Source organism: Giraffa tippelskirchi, chromosome Y, assembly GCF_054371585.1.
Source record: "Giraffa tippelskirchi isolate mGirTip1 chromosome Y, T2T-mGirTip1v1.2.pri, whole genome shotgun sequence".
Classification (NCBI taxonomy): Eukaryota; Metazoa; Chordata; class Mammalia; order Artiodactyla; family Giraffidae; genus Giraffa; species Giraffa tippelskirchi.
In genome coordinates, this window is record NC_137290.1 from 10,482,339 (window position 1) to 10,497,367 (window position 15,029).

The following is a 15,029-nucleotide window of genomic DNA, read 5'->3' on the forward strand; positions in this document are numbered from 1 at the left end:
TTGACATTGTTACATTTATTAGCATCCAGGAATATGATGTTCTTTTATATATTCAAGCATTCTTATCAACTGGTAAAGCTTTGTGTTCTCAACAAAGCTTTTGTTTTTCTCATCAGTTTTCCTTAGTTATTCCCACATACTGTTGCAGTTGTAGGCTTCGTTGTGTAGGCTTTTTCTCGTTGGTTATAATTCCCCCAAACGCCAGCATCCTAGGGATGGGGTTACTATTCCTAGTGTTGCCCCGCGGCATGCACTCAAGCTAGCCAAACCCTGTGCTTCCAGAGGCAGGTGGGGGCCACAGATTCTCCGAAGGAAAATGCAGGAAAAGCATAGCATTAAGTATGTGAGCACAGGTATAGACACAACTTATAAATACCACCCCGATACCCCGCCCCCAGCCTCAGTTTTGAATCTCCTCTCACTCTGGTTCCAGTGCTGGGACCAGGCCATCTGATTCTCAGGTCTCCTCCAGGGGGGACCCTGAAAGAGGGAAGAAGTACAGGACCCACTGGCATGATACCTGGCCCACTTCAGCCTTTCAGACAGAAGACTGGTTTGGATCAGTTGACCATAGGCTTCGTCGTTTGTTTACTTGGGCTTTGGTTTTTCTTGTGGGGTGGGGCAGGATTGGCCATACCACATGACCTACGGGATCTTAGTTCTCCCTACCAATTGTAGAAGCCAGCTGGTGCTCCAGAGGGTGGCGCCTCACTGGGTAGCACTGTCTCCTGCTTTCTTTTAGTTTCATTCTATTACAGAATGCAAATCAAAAATTAGATTTCCTGTTTTAAGCCACATTAAAAAAAAAAAAAAAAACGCCAACCCGGTTCACACCAAAATTCCAGGCCTTCCTACCTGGAACTTCCGCCTAGGTCCTTTGCCTAGAAAAAAGGACCATCTCTCTCTTCAGTGGACCATCACTTAATATAAGGAGATCCAGATGTTGCAGGAGGAGAAGGAGGTGACTGCACAGGAGGGGGTTGAATGTCATCATCGACTGAACAGACATGAGATTGAGCAAACTCTGGGAGATAGTGAAGGACAGGGAAGCCTGGCGTGCTGCAGTCCATGGGGTCGCAAAGAGGCGGACACGACTTAACAACTGAGCGACAGATACAAGGGAAAACTCACAGAGTCACCTGAGGGCGCTGTGATGCCGAAGGGGCTCAAGGGCCCCGAGCTTGGTACCGAGCACTGGTCCAAAGTAGACTCCAGGTGAACTCAGGTGGGCTTTTCGGATATCCTGCTGTGTATGCCAAGCAGCACCAATGAAAATAATATGAGCCTATAATAAGAAGAGAGAAGAGTTGTGTTTACTTACGACAGAAAAAAGTGTTGATTTCTATAAGGCGAACATGGCCAACCTGAAAGTCATCTTCCCAGATTATTCTGACAAGCTGCTCCAAGTTTTCAGCACAGTTTTATATATTGTCAGAACAAAGGCTGCCAGAAGGTTGAGTGCTGAGGAATTGATAACTTTTGAACTGTGTTGCTGGAGAAGACTCGTGAGAGTCCCTTGGACCGCAAGAAGATCAAACTAGTCAATCCTAAAGGAAATCAACCCTCAGTATTCATTGGAAGGACTGAAGCAGAATCTCCAATACTTTGGCCACCTGATGTGAACAACCGACTCTCTGGAAAAGACCCTGATGCTGGGAATGATGGAAGGCGGGAGGAGAAGGGGGCGACAGAGGAAGAGATGGTTGGATGGCATCACCAACTCGATGGACGTGAGTTTGGGCAAACTCGGGAAGATGGCGGACAGGGAATCCTAGTGTGCTGCGGTCCATGATGTCACAGTGAGTCAGACATAACTCAGCCACTGAAAAACAACAGAACAAAAACATTAAACCAGTCAGGGGGGTTATATTTCTTCAGTGTTAAAAGAGAGACCAGCACATACATATCGAGTCAGTGTGGACCTGGCACCTGGGAAGGGAGTCTTCCTATCAAAGAAGAACAAACATGGTGACCCAGAAGGAGGGTCCTTAATCTTTATTTTTAACATGGACATTATTTCTGGTCAAGGTGCCCTTTTCCTGAATAATTGAAGTAGATGTACAATGCATATAAGGGAGACCAAAAAGATGCTATTTTAGTTAGTTCGAGTTTGCTCAGACTCATGTCCATTGAGTCAGTGATGCCATGCAACCATCTCATCCTCTGTTTTCCGCTTCTCCTCCTGCCCTCAATCTTCCCCAGCATCAGGGTCTTTTTCCAGTGAGTCAGTACTTCGCATCACGTGACCAAAGTATTGGAGCGTCAGCTTCAGCGTCAGTCCTTCCAATGACTATTCAGGATTGATTTCCTTTAGGAGGGACTGGTTTGGTCTCCTTGCTGTTCAGGGGACTCTCAGGAGTCGTCTTCAGCACCGTGTATGAGACCTCGGCAAATTGTTTAACCTCTGTGCCTCATTTCTCTATCTGTGAAAGGGGGAATGAAAAAATGGGTCCTGCCTCCTGGGGTGGTTGGGAGAATTAAGTGTCTCATATGGAAAAGCACTCACTCAGGCTGGTATCTGGCTCTCAGGAAGCAATGTTTATTTATTTTTTTAAAGATTTTCTAAATGTGGACCATTTTTATTGAGGTTTTTTTTTTTTTTTTTTTTTTTTTTTTACAATATTGGTTCTGTTTTATGGGTTTTTTTGGTCACAAGGCATGTGGGATTTTATCTCCCTGACCAGGCCTTGAACCTGCACCCCCCACATGGGAAGGGGAATTCTTAGGAAAGGATATTTAAATCCTCGTTGTCACTCTGCTGATGCAGCATCAGGGATTCCAGACTGAGGGGTCAAAGCGGCCAGCTTGGTGCTTCTGTTGCATGGGAGCTGGATCCGTCTTTGCTGGGGGGTGGTCCTGTGCACTGCAGGAGGTTGACCAATATCCCCTGTCTCTACCCAAAAGTGTCCCCAGATGGTGCCATAGATACCTTTTAGGGGAGCATGGCCATCCTTGCCTGAATAAGCACTGTTCTACGTGAGATCCCCGTGAGTGGAGTCATGTCAGCCAGAGCTGTGAGACGGCAGGATGGAAATACTGCGGGCAGTGCTCATGGAGAGGCAGTTGCTAAAATCTCATCCTACCCCCGAAGCGATGCTTCCATGCCACTCAGCAGCTGAGCTGACGTGTCGCGTTGGCCGATGGCTCAAACCCAGGGTGTCTGCTCCTCTCCACTGCTTCAGATTGTGATGCTTTTTAAGTTATGTGTTTGCTTTTGGCTGCACGGGGTCTTCGTTACTGCACAAGGGCCTTCTCGAGCTGCAGCGAACGGGGGCTATCCTGGGGTTGCGATGTGTGGCATTCTCATGGCGGCGGCTTCTCTGTTGCATAGCACAGACTCCAGAGTCCACAGGCTTCAGTAGTTAGAGCACACGGGCTCAGCAGTCGCGGCTGGCGCACGGGCTCAGCTGCCCTGCAGCTTGTGGAATCTTCCCAGACCAGGGATTGAACCTGGGCCCCCGGCATTGGCAGGCGGATTCTTCACAACTGGACCCCCAGGGAAGTCCCCAATCATGATGTTTGCAGCATTGTTATTTATATCCATGAAGAGCCCGTCCCACACAGTTCTGAGAAACACAGACTCACCCATTTGGAGAAAGCAGTAGAGACACAGGGTTTTACATACCAGGCACAATTCTCACAGTTACACCTGTACTAACTTTACTTAATCCTCATGATTCTCAGAGAAGGCGATGGCACCCCACTCCAGTACTCTTGCCTGGAAAATCTCATGGACGGAGGAGCCTGGCGGGCTGCAGTCCACAGGCTCTCTAAGAGTCGGGCAGGACTGAGCGACTTCACTTTCACTTTTCAATTTCATGCATTGGAGAAGGGAACGGCAACCCACTCCAGTGTTCTTGCATGGAGAATCCCAGGGACGGGGGATCCTGGTAAGCTGAGGTCCATGAGTTGGACACGACTGAGCGCCTTAGCAGCAGCAGCAGGATGACAATTCTATGGTGGGTGAGGGGACATTGTTATTCCTACATGTTGCAGATAAAGAAACCAAAGCACAGAGAGGTTAAGCAACTTGCCTAACATCACACAGCTGGTACGTGGCTGGGCTAGGATTGAGCCTTGGAGGTGGGTATTTGACATGCACAGTGCCATTTCCTTTTCTTCTTCCCTCTGGTTGGTTAGGATCTTCCCAACCCAGGGAATGGACCCGAGTCTCTTTTGTCTTCCCGCATTGGCGGGCAGGTTCTTTACCACCACCTGAGAAGCCCTTGGCAGGTTCTTTACCACCACCTGAGAAGCCCTTGATAGTTGAGTTAACTGCCAAGTCAAGAAGTTTAAATAACAACCTGGAATTTGGGTTCTCTTGAAAAGTATCAGAGAATCTGGCAGTGCTTGGTCCACCAACACCAGTTGGCAGGAGCTTGGAGAGGCCGCCTCATTGCAACAGATTCCGTTTCTCCAGGGCCCCCATCACTCCCTGTTCTATCAGTTGGCTGGATTCACTAATTCACTAATAATTCGCTGGATGTCTTTGCCCAGACTCTGCAGATATTAGATTTTCAGACTTCCAGGGACGACAAATCACGCATGTGTGGTTTTGTCTGTCTGTTTCTTTTTGTTTGTTTTTTAGGAGCCTAGCCATACTAATCTTTAATTCAGTCCTGCCTATGTTACAGAGGATGGCTGATTTCGGTTTCCTTTTTGTGTGTGTGTGTGGGCATGCTGAGAGGCCTCTGACTTTTTGAGACCTCGAGGGCTGTAGCCACCAGGCTCCCCTGTCCAGGGGATTCTCCAGGCGAGAATACTGGAGTGGGTTGCCATTTCCTCCTCCAGGATTCTTCCTGACCCAGCGATCAAACTTATATCTCCTGCACTGGCAGGCAGATGCTTTACCACTGGGCCACATGGGTAGCCCCAGGACAGGGGAGGGATCCAGAAACTCAGCGTCACAGGCCTGACATTTTCCTTGTGGCTTTTGGAAATAAAGAAGTTTTCACATATTGAGATCTAGGGAAGCCATTCCGGCTCATGCATGGGTTAACCTGATACTACATCAGCAGAATGATAACGAGGATTTAAATATCGTTTCTTAAGACTGCCCCTTCCAATGCAGGGGTGCAGGTTCAATCACTGTTCGGGGAGATAAAATCCCACATGCGTTGTTCCAAAAAAAAAAAAAAAAACCAATAAAAGAGAACTTATATTGTAAAACAAATTCAATAAAAAATTTAAAAAATGGTCCACATTTTAAAAAATGTTTAAAAGATAAATATTGGTTCTTGAAAGCCAGATACCAACCCGAGTGAGTTCTTTGCACATGACACACTTAATTCTCCGAACCACCCCAGGAGGCAGGACCCATTTTATCATTCCCCCTTTCACAGATAGAAAAACTGAGGCACAGAGGTTAAACAGTTTGCCGAGGTCTCATACATGGTGCTGAAGACGACTCCTGAGAGTCCCCTGAACACAAGGAGACAAAACCAGTCTATGCTAAAGGAAATCAACCCTGAATATTCATGGGAAGGACTGATGCTGAAGCTGATGCTCCAATACTTTGGACACCTGATGGGAAGAACTGACTCACTGGAAAAGACCCTGATGCTGGGAAAGATTGAGGGCGGGAGGAGAAGGGGACAGCAGAGGATGAGATGGTTGGATGGCATCACCGACTCAGTGGACATAAGTTTGAGCAAACTCGAACTCACTAAAATAGCATCTTTTTGGCCTCCCTTACATGCATTGCACCGACTCGATGGACATGGGTTTGGGTGGACTCTGGGAGTTGGTGATGGACAGGGAGGCCTGGCGTGCTGCAATTCATGGGGTCGCAAAGAGTCGGACACGACTGAGCGACTGAACTGAACTGAACTGATACGCATTGTACATCTGCTTCAATTATTTAGGAAAAGGGCACCTTTTAGGAAAAGGGACCTTTTTCCTAAAAGGTGCCTGGGGACCACAAGGACAAAAGCGGGGAAGGAGCGGCTCACAACCCCCGAACACCCCCACTCCACACGGTTTCTCAGATCGAGCGGTTAAAACTGCCTGAAACAAGTTTGTTGTTATCAGGGTTGGAGGACTGGAAATTCTGGCCTCACACCCACTCTGTGAGCCTAACGTCCTGGCATCACTGTCTCCCTGGCGGGGGGTTCCCCCTGGGCCCCCACCCTCATCCCTCCCCTCCCCTACCTTGTCCCTGCCCGGGCCCAGGTCTTCCAGGAGGCCAGAAGTGGGGTTGACAGGGGAAAACCATGTTATACTGCCAAGCTTCGGAGACACAAGGGCCTGGATGCCTGGGGGTGGGGATAGGAAGGGCTGGGGGCTGGGGTCCCACACTGCAGAATCACCAAATGCACAGTGACCCCCAGGCACGCGGTCACCCCTCTCCCAAACACCCACACACTGCTGCTCACAATGGCCTACTCACAAAACCCCCAAGATGGTGGCAAATGACACTCTTTTGGATTGGGCACACACTTGCCGAAACACACCCCGCCTGGCCTGTGTGTTGAGGCTGGTCCTTACCCTTAAGGATGGACTCTCATCAGACCTTAAACAAATGGATTCCCAGCACAAAAGCTGAGAAATTCTGTGGGCATTTGGGTAGCTGGCACTTTGGGACTATTACGAATGGACCTGTTAGGAACATTCTTTATACATGTGCAGGTATATATGTAAGGTTTACATATATATATATATGTGTGTGTGTGTGTATATGATTCATTGGAAACACTGATGCTGAAGCTGAAACTCCAATACTTTGGCCACATGATGTGAATAACTGACTCATTTGAAAAGACCCTGATGCTGGGAAAGATTGAAAGTGTGAGGAGAATGGGATGACAGAGGATGAGATGGTTGGATGGCATCATCAACTGGATGGACGTGACTTTGAGTCAACCCTGGGAGTTGGTGGTGGACTGGGAGGCCTGGCATGCTACAGTCTGTGGGGTTGCGAAGAGCTGGACATGCCTGAGTGACTAGACTCAACTGAACGGATATATACATGAGTTAACCTATAGATTTGCAGGCAGATTCTTTGTTGTCTGAGACATGAGGGAAGCCTATATATACTGGCAAGCTGCAGTCCATAGGGTCACAAAGAGCAGACACTGCCGAAGCAACAGCACATATATATATATATATAATGAGTTCATTTCTGTTTTTGTTTTATAGAAGTATAGTGGATTTACGGTGTTGTATTAGTTTTTGGGGCAGAGCAAAGTGATTCAGATAGAAGTATGTAGGATTTTTCAGATTGGTTTTCATTACAGGATACTAGATAGAGCTCCCTGGGCTATGCAGCAGGACCTTATGTATTTTTGTATATAGCAGTTTGTATCTGCTAATCCCAAAGGCCTAATTTATCCCTTCCCCAATCCCTTTCCCTTTCAGTAAGTATAAGTGTGTTTCCTATGTCTGCGAGTCTGTTTCTGTTTCCTAAATCCATTTGTATGAATTTCCATCTATAAGTTATATCATAAGATATTTGTCTTTCTCTGCCTGTCTTCACTCGGTATGATAATCTCTAGGTCTATCCATGTTGCTGCAAATGGCATAATTTCATTCTTTTTGATGGCTTAGTGATACCGAAGCGACAGCACGTGTATATATATGAGTTAATTTTTGGTTTTGTTTTATAGAAGTATAGTGGATTTACGACAATGTTGTATTAGTTTCTGGTGCACAGCAAAGTGATTCGGATAGAAATATGAATGTTCAGATTGGTTTTCATTACAGGATATCAGATAGAGCTCCCTGGACTATGCAGCAGGACCTTATGTATTTTTGTATATAGCAGTTTGTATCTGCTAATCCCAAAGGCCTAATTTATCCCTTCCCCAACCCCTTTCCCTTTCAGTAAGTATGTGTTTTCTATGTCTGCAAGTCTGTTTCTGTTTTTTCTAAGTTCATTTTTATGAGATTCCATCTATATGTTATATTATAAGGTATTTGTCTTTCTCTGCCTGACTTCTCTCGGTATGATAATCTCGAGGTCTATCCATGTTGCTGCAAATGGCATAATTTCATTCTTTTTGATGGCTTAGTGATACTCCGTTGTGTATATGTACCACATCTTCTTCATCCGTTCGTCTGCTGATGGACCCTGAGGTTTCTTCCATGTCTTGGCTGTTGTAAACAGTGCTGCTCTGAACATAGGGATGCATGGGTCTTTTCCTAGTAGAGTTTTCTTCAGGTACATGCCTGGGAGTGGGATTGCTGGCTCATACGATAGCTTTATTTTTAGTTTGTAAGGAACCTCCACACTGTTCTCTAGAGTGACGGCAGCAGTTTATATTCCCACCAACAGTGTGAGAGGTGTCGTGAAACATCTTCGTACACACCCTCTGTTAGCTTAATACGCATTTCTACTGGGAATATACCCAAGAATGGGGTTGTTGGGGTTGGACGTGCATATGTGCAGTTATGCCAACCACCAGTTTTCTCTTCTAAAGAGCAGCACCAATTCACACTTCCATAACAATGCACAAGAGTTCCAGGGGTTTCACCACCTCACCGACTCTCCTGCTTTTCCTTTAATCAGTCGGAAGGATATGTGCTTGTACCCCTGGAATCTGGTTTTTGAAGGCAAAACTTTTGAAAGAAATTTCTCAAGATGAATAGATTATAAATATCCACAAAATTAAAACTTCAAAAGTAGAAGGTAGAGAGAGAGAGGCTTTTTGTTTGTTTGTTTTAATGAATACACCTTGTTACCACTTGGGATTCTTGTGAAATGCATGTATTATCTTAAAGAGAAAACTCGCTCTATAGTCTTCTAAATTGCTGAAGTGCTGAAGCTCATGGGTGATCATTTGACTTCTCAGAAATGAGTGGGTGCTTTCCTAAGTAACAGAGGGCTGGAAACTGGTGATAATCTTAAAGTCAGCCAGCACCAAAGAACTGTCATAAATATCTCATAAGCGGTGAAGTCAACAATACCTGCATGCAAGGAAGAACTGGAAAAGATGCTGATTGAAGCAACAACAGAAAAACCCTGGGGGAAGGGCGCTGCAGGGGGAGGAAACAGCCAGTGCAAAGGCCCTGAATCAGGGTTTCTGTTGCTTGCCACCAAAGGAGTCTGATACAGAGGCTTGTTGTTGTTGTTTAACTGCTAAGTCCTGTTGGCACAGTCTCTAGAGTCAGCCTCCTTGGATTTGAATCCTGGCTTGGCTCCTTATGATCTGTGTGACCTGAAGCAAGCGACAGGAACTCTGTGCCTCTGTTCTCTTATCTCAGAAAGAGACAGAATAACAGAATTGGCCACGTGGTCGTGAGCATTAAGGGGATCGACATGTGTAAAGACACTGGGTTGGTGCCTACTGCATGGTCAATACCCAAGATAACGTCCTCATTCTAATTATCTGCATATCAAAAAAGAGGGGAGGAGATTCTGGTCCATGGAGGAGAAATACATCTTGGGGGTTTGAGAGTAGGCCACTGTGAGCAGCAGTGAGTGTGTGGGTGTGCCTTGGGGGTCACTGTGTATCTGAAGTAGGCACAGGGCAGGCCCCCAGGTCCCAGACATCAGTGCCACCCCCCCGACCCCCAGGCATCCAGACCCTTGGGTCTCCGCGGCTCGGCAGTATAACACGGTTCTTGGTTCTTCCCTGTCAACCCCACCTGCCTCCTGGAAGACCTGGGCCCGGCAGTATAACAGGGTTCTTGGTTCTTCCCTGTCAACCCCACCTGCCTACTGGAAGACCTGGGCCCAGGCTGGGTCGAGGTCGGGGAGGGGAAGGGGCGCTGGGGGCGGGGGGCCCAGGTGGACCCCCCGCCAGGGAGACAATATTCCAGGGACGCTGGGCTCACAGAGCAGGTATGAAAGCAACATTTCCAACCCTCCAACCCTGGTAATAAAACCACAGCCAGCACTAGCACTTGCTGTCTGTTTTGGGCACTGTTATACCCACCTGATCTGAGTCCCTGTGGGCCCGGGCGGGGTCGTTGGTCTGGAGCCGCTCCTTCCGTGCTTTTGTCCAGGGTGTCCCCAGGAGGGTTTTCCGGGAACCCACCGCCCTCACCGCCCCCGCGGGACGCCAGGAAGCGGCCCGGGGCCGGCCCGCCCCGACTCTGTGCCTCTGGGCAGCCCAGAGCCGAGTCGCTGCCGGGGCTCCGAAGGGTCTGCGCCGTCCGGGCGAGTGTGCAGTGCGGGGCGGCGGGCGAAGGGCGGCGGGCGGCGGGCCGCGGGCTGGCGCTGCGGGGTCGCCGCGGGGAGGGCGGAGGCGGCCCGCCAGGAGGTGCGGGTGCGTTCCGGCGGCGGGGCGCGGGCGCGCGCGCCGAGGAGGCCCCCGAGGAGCCCGCGGCTCCCCGAGGGCGGCCGCAGTCCTCAGACCCTTCTGAGGCGCGAGGCGGGCGATTCGTGGTCCGAGGGCTCCTCGGGCCGCCGGGAAGAGAGCAGGCTGGAGGGCAGCGAGGAGGACTGGGCCTTGTGGGTGAAGGCCTGGCTGGGCCTCCTCCCTGGGCAGGTGCAGGAGGAGCAGGCGCCCGGCCCGAAGACGCCAGGAGGTAGGAGCGCGGGTCTGTGGGCCGCGCGGCTCCCTTGGGGGACGAGGCGCTCTGGGGAGGCGGCAGGGCCGGGGCCTCCTTCCGGAACGGCCGGAGGCAGCTCAGGAGGCTGACTCGGGGGAGCCTAGACGGGGGTCTGGGGGAGTGGGGCGGGGCGTGCAACCCCTCCGGAGCCTTTCGGGGGCACCAGAGCAAGCTGGCGAGAAGCGTGCTTGCCGGAGCGTTATGGAGCCTCGTGTGTCTCCGCGCCCGCGCCTGCGGCCGGCGGGTGCCTGGAGCGCGCCGGGGACGCGCATCTGAGGGGGGCGACCTCTGGGGGAGACTGGGCGTCGGCCCCCGAGTCCAGCCCTAGGCGATCCTGTGTCTGGAGGCCGATTCCGGCTTTGCAAACGTGTCTGCCAAGGCGTCTGTGTCTTTATGTCCCCGTGTCCAAAGTGTCTGTTTGAAAATAGGTGTTTCTGCAAGTCCGTACATGCGTGTGTCTGTGTGTGTATCTGCCCGGATTGTCTGCTCTTTCAAGCTCCAGGAACCTAAACCTGAACGTTTGTGTGTGTGGATCTGTGAGCGGGTCTTAGCGTTTCCAAAAGGCCCGCGAGCTGAAGGGGTGACTCTGATTTTCCAGGAATGTCTGTGACTGCGGTGTGGGTGTGGGTATGTGTGTGTCCGTGTGCACGGCTGGGTGTCTCCGAGGGTGTCTGAGAGAGACACGCCAGGGTTTCTCTCTGCTTATCTGTGTGATTTGATTTCCTAGTAGGTTTCACTGTTTACCAAGCCTGTAAGTCCAAAGCAGTGATTCTGATGTTTAAAAACACCATCTGGATAGAGTGTAAAGGCGAGTGAACCTGCGGGTAGGGGTGGGGGTGGTCTGAGACGGGAAGCCTCTGTGGGATGGCTCCCCAGGTGAGACTGGGGGTTGAGCCTGGGGTGTCAGACAGAGGTGGTCTGGGTGTCCCATAGAGTGTCCTTTCAGATTGAATTGTGCAAATATGTGTGTCCTGAGTGTGTGTGCCTGGAAGTACCCAGTATTTGAAGCTTTGTGTATCTGCACGTCTGTGTGTGTGTGTGTGTATGCACGCATGCGTGCCTGAGCGTTCCTCAACCTCACGATGTGTTACTGCCCATTTGCGTGTGTTTCAGGATCTACAAGTGCAAAGTGTGTCTTTATTTGCACACGTGGGACTCTGGGGCCAGGGGTGTGGCTGGGAGTTGTTGAGAGTGTCCCCCTGTGAGTCCAGAGCAGGGGGTCAGCTCGCGGGAGGGAGTCACTGTGTGTGTGTAATCCTTCAGGACACCCACCCCTGGGTCTCTGAAGCTTGAGCCTCTGTGCCTTTCCCAGGAAGGCCTGGCCCCACAGTGGGGGAGGGGCGCTGGGCGAGGGGCCAGGCGCTGAGGTCCAGTAGGGACAGCTCATAGGAGGGACAGTGATGCTGGCAGGCTGGGGGTCTTCCTGGAGGAAGAGGCCCGGGACCCTCCCCACGAATAACGGAATTGCGGTGAACATTCTGACGCCCGTGCGGTTGTCAGAGACCCTGTTAACCTCTTGACTTAATATCTGGGGGTTGGGGCGGGGACGGGGGCCTTGTGTGACTGGGCAACCCAGCCGCATTCATTCTCTCGCGTTTGTCCACAGGCTCCGCGGGCATCCCCAGAGCCAGCCCTGTCCGGGCGTCAAGCAAAGGCACTGGGGCCCCATCCCGCCTACGCCCAGGGTGGAAGACCCAGGTCGCAATGATAGTCTCGAGATCAGTTCCTTGGCCACGGTCCTGAAGGGTCTCCAACTTTCATGTTCAGGCAGGATGGTGCTGCGGGGTCTCCGCGGGGAGCATGGGGTAGGGGCACCCGGGGAGGATGTGCGGGGGCCTCCTGGGGAGTGGGGTGCAGGGGCGCGACCTGGGGGCCACTGAGACCCAATGGGGAGGGCGGTGGCACCCCTTGAGGAACCAGGCCTCCCTGAGGGCCATCTCACCTTCTGAGCCTCCCGGCCCCTCCCAAGTCTGAGTGTTTCTGGGGTCACCAGGAGGAGCCACGACTGCAGTGGTCAGAGGAGGCTGGGGTATCTGCAAGAGGGGATGGCGGTGACCACCCGCAGGACAGCGGAGGGGGAGCTGGGTCCTGGTCCCCAGGTTTTAGGGAGCGCAAGGGACAGACCTGTGGACATGTTAGTTTGGGGGAGGAGGCGGGACTTTGTGCAGGACACAGGAGAGGTCAGGTGGGAATCACGGGTCCAGGCACAGCCCTGACCAAAGAGAAGACTGAGAAATTGTCTCTGGGGGGAGCCTGTTGGGACAAATAGGGACAGAGAAACTTCTGGAGGCATATGGAGGTCCTCGGAGGATGGCTGTGATGATGTGCTGCTAACTACAGCCGTCGGAAATGGGCTTGGCGACCTCCAGGGACTTTGGGGGGTCGTGTCTGGTTTTGGGGGTCAGGGTGCTTCTCTGAGGGGCAGCCTCTGGGGGAGGGGCCAGGCCCGGGTGGGCCGGGGTCAGTGGGCGGGGACGGTGGGCACAGGGCAGCTTGTGTCAGAGGGGCGGCCTCCGGGGGAGGCGCCGGGGCTGGGGGGCCAGGCTCAGCCGGAGGGGACGGTGGGCACACAGCTCTTATGTCTTCCCCTCTGGGGCTGCAGGGCAGTGTGTCTGCCTGCGGCTCTCGGTTCTTTCCAATAAACTTCTGGGTGCACCTGGTGCCCCAGATGCTTGGAGCACGTCATGGAGAGCCAGAGTGCGTGAGAGGACCCGAGGGGGTCTCCCCGTTCCTGGGGGGTTGTCCCAGCTCTGAGGGTCCTGGAGGGCTGCCCCAGTTCTGAAGCCCACATGCCCTACTGACCAGCACCTTGTCCCTGTGCCTCAGCTGCTTGGTGACCCAGGGGCCTTTTCCCTCCCGCAGGGTTTCTCTCCCCCAGACAACCTGGCCCAGAACGAGGCCCTGGACTGATGAGGGAGAGATCAGAGGTCAGAGGTCAGGCTGGAGGGTCCCAGGGTTAGAGACAGTGATCCAGGGAAGGTGCGTAGGAGACGGTGGGGGGGAGGCCTCCTGACCCACCCCCGCCACCAACAGCGATAGAGTTGGATCCGACACGGGACTGCCTGAGTCTGGGTCAGACTGTGTTCTCAACACTTGACATGCATTTAATTCTATGTAATCCTCACGTTTCATCATTCTGCTCATTTTGTGGATGGGAAAGCTGACAGCACAAGAGGTTAAATACCCCCAAACTGGGGCATCCCAGGTAAAACACATGGTAAATACTTAAATTGAAATTTCAGTTGAAGAATGAATTACCTTTTAGTACAAGTACATGGAAAGTAGTCCATGGGACATGCCAATACTGAAACACAGTTTAGCAGAATAAACACAAAATGAATTTTTATGTCATGTAGGACACGACCCATGCAGTGTTTGGAGATAGTTATTCTAAAAAACGATCTGTGTGTCTGAAACTCAAATCTCAGTGTGCTGTGCTTTCTTGTGCTGTTGGTAAACCTTGAGCTCTCTCAGCTAGTGACTGGCAGGCTGGAATCCCCCCAGTTCTCACCCCCAGACACGCTGGCCCAAGTCCTGCCCAGGGCAATGCTGGCCGGAGGTGATGACCCCACACTGAGCCTGTGCAGAGAAGCCTCCCTGCAGGGCCGGCCCCTCCCCCGGGCTGTGCTGAGGGGTCTGGGGCTCAGCCCCTCCCATTGACCACAGTCCTGATGTGGACCTGGATGGCCCCGAGGACAGGGAGGGGAGGGCCTGTCTGAACCCCTCGGTCAGACTGCCTGGTAGCCCTGGGAAGGAGCTGAAAGACAGCCCTGGGAATGCCCCAGGAGTGCAATTACTGAGTGCCTGCTGTATGCCAGACTCCTGAGGCCCTTTTGATTCCCACTTAGCCAAGCTGCAGCTTCCTGTCCCCAGCACTTTATGTCACAGGTTTTCTAGTTTTAGAGGGGGTAAGTCCCAGGTACCACGAGCCCTGCCCCTGTCCTTGCCAGGCTCCATGACAACCGGTCTCCCCAGATCACATGCTGGGCTTTGGACGGAACCAGGAGGGAGGCATTGTCAACACGTCCCCTTGGTTCCTTGGATGTTGGGGACCTGGAGACATGCGGAGGGGATGGAGCTGTCTGAGTGCACCCGACCTCTGGGTTCACACCCGGGCCCCCTGGCTCTGCCACCCAGGCACTGACTGCTGTCTCTCCTGTTCACAGGGAGCAGCAGTGGAGTCACCATGCTGCCTCTGAACACCAGCAGGGGCCAGGAAAGGGAGGAGGTGCAGACCAGGCCTCCACAGAGATGAGGTGAGACACACGTGGGGCGGAAACTGTGGGCAGGCAGGAGTGGGGAGGGCCTCAGGGAAAGGCTGATGGGGAAGGGATGACCCTGAAGACTGGCCCCAACCCCAAGTATCTCCCACTGGCTCCTCTTAAGGAGGGGGGGCGCTGGGGACACCCAGTCATTGTAGCTGACGTGATGATGGTACGCCAGATATTGCCGCAATCCACCATGTCTTTCCCCACGTATTTTATCAAATCTCTCAGAGCCTATAACCATCACACAAAACAACAGGCATGCCTCTC

At 52.1% G+C, this 15,029-nt stretch overlaps 1 protein-coding gene across 1 annotated transcript; it reads right to left on the reverse strand.

Moving 5' to 3' along the window:
• Window positions 1-13,629, reverse strand: LOC145537690 (uncharacterized). The gene is made up of 7 exons (XM_081568540.1): window positions 13,620-13,629; window positions 13,293-13,400; window positions 9,876-10,766; window positions 1,365-1,822; window positions 1,132-1,285; window positions 856-965; window positions 1-749 (listed from the first exon to the last, which is right to left on the reverse strand). The coding sequence occupies exons 1-4, from the start codon at window positions 13,627-13,629 to the stop codon at window positions 1,572-1,574; spliced, it is 1,260 nt and encodes a 419-aa protein (XP_081424666.1). The 3' UTR covers window positions 1-749; window positions 856-965; window positions 1,132-1,285; window positions 1,365-1,571.
• Between the last annotated feature and the right edge of the window lie 1,400 nt (window positions 13,630-15,029).

Coding starts and splice junctions, on each gene's coding strand:
- LOC145537690 (XM_081568540.1), bottom strand. Junction 10,767..13,292: donor CAGGGACAAGGTGCTGGTCA/GTAGGGCATGTG, acceptor CGCCCCCCTCAG/ATGCGCGTCCCCGGCGCGCT. Junction 1,823..9,875: donor CCCACAGGGACTCAGATCAG/GTGGGTATAACA, acceptor GTTGTTTTTCAG/TGGCTGAGTTATGTCTGACT.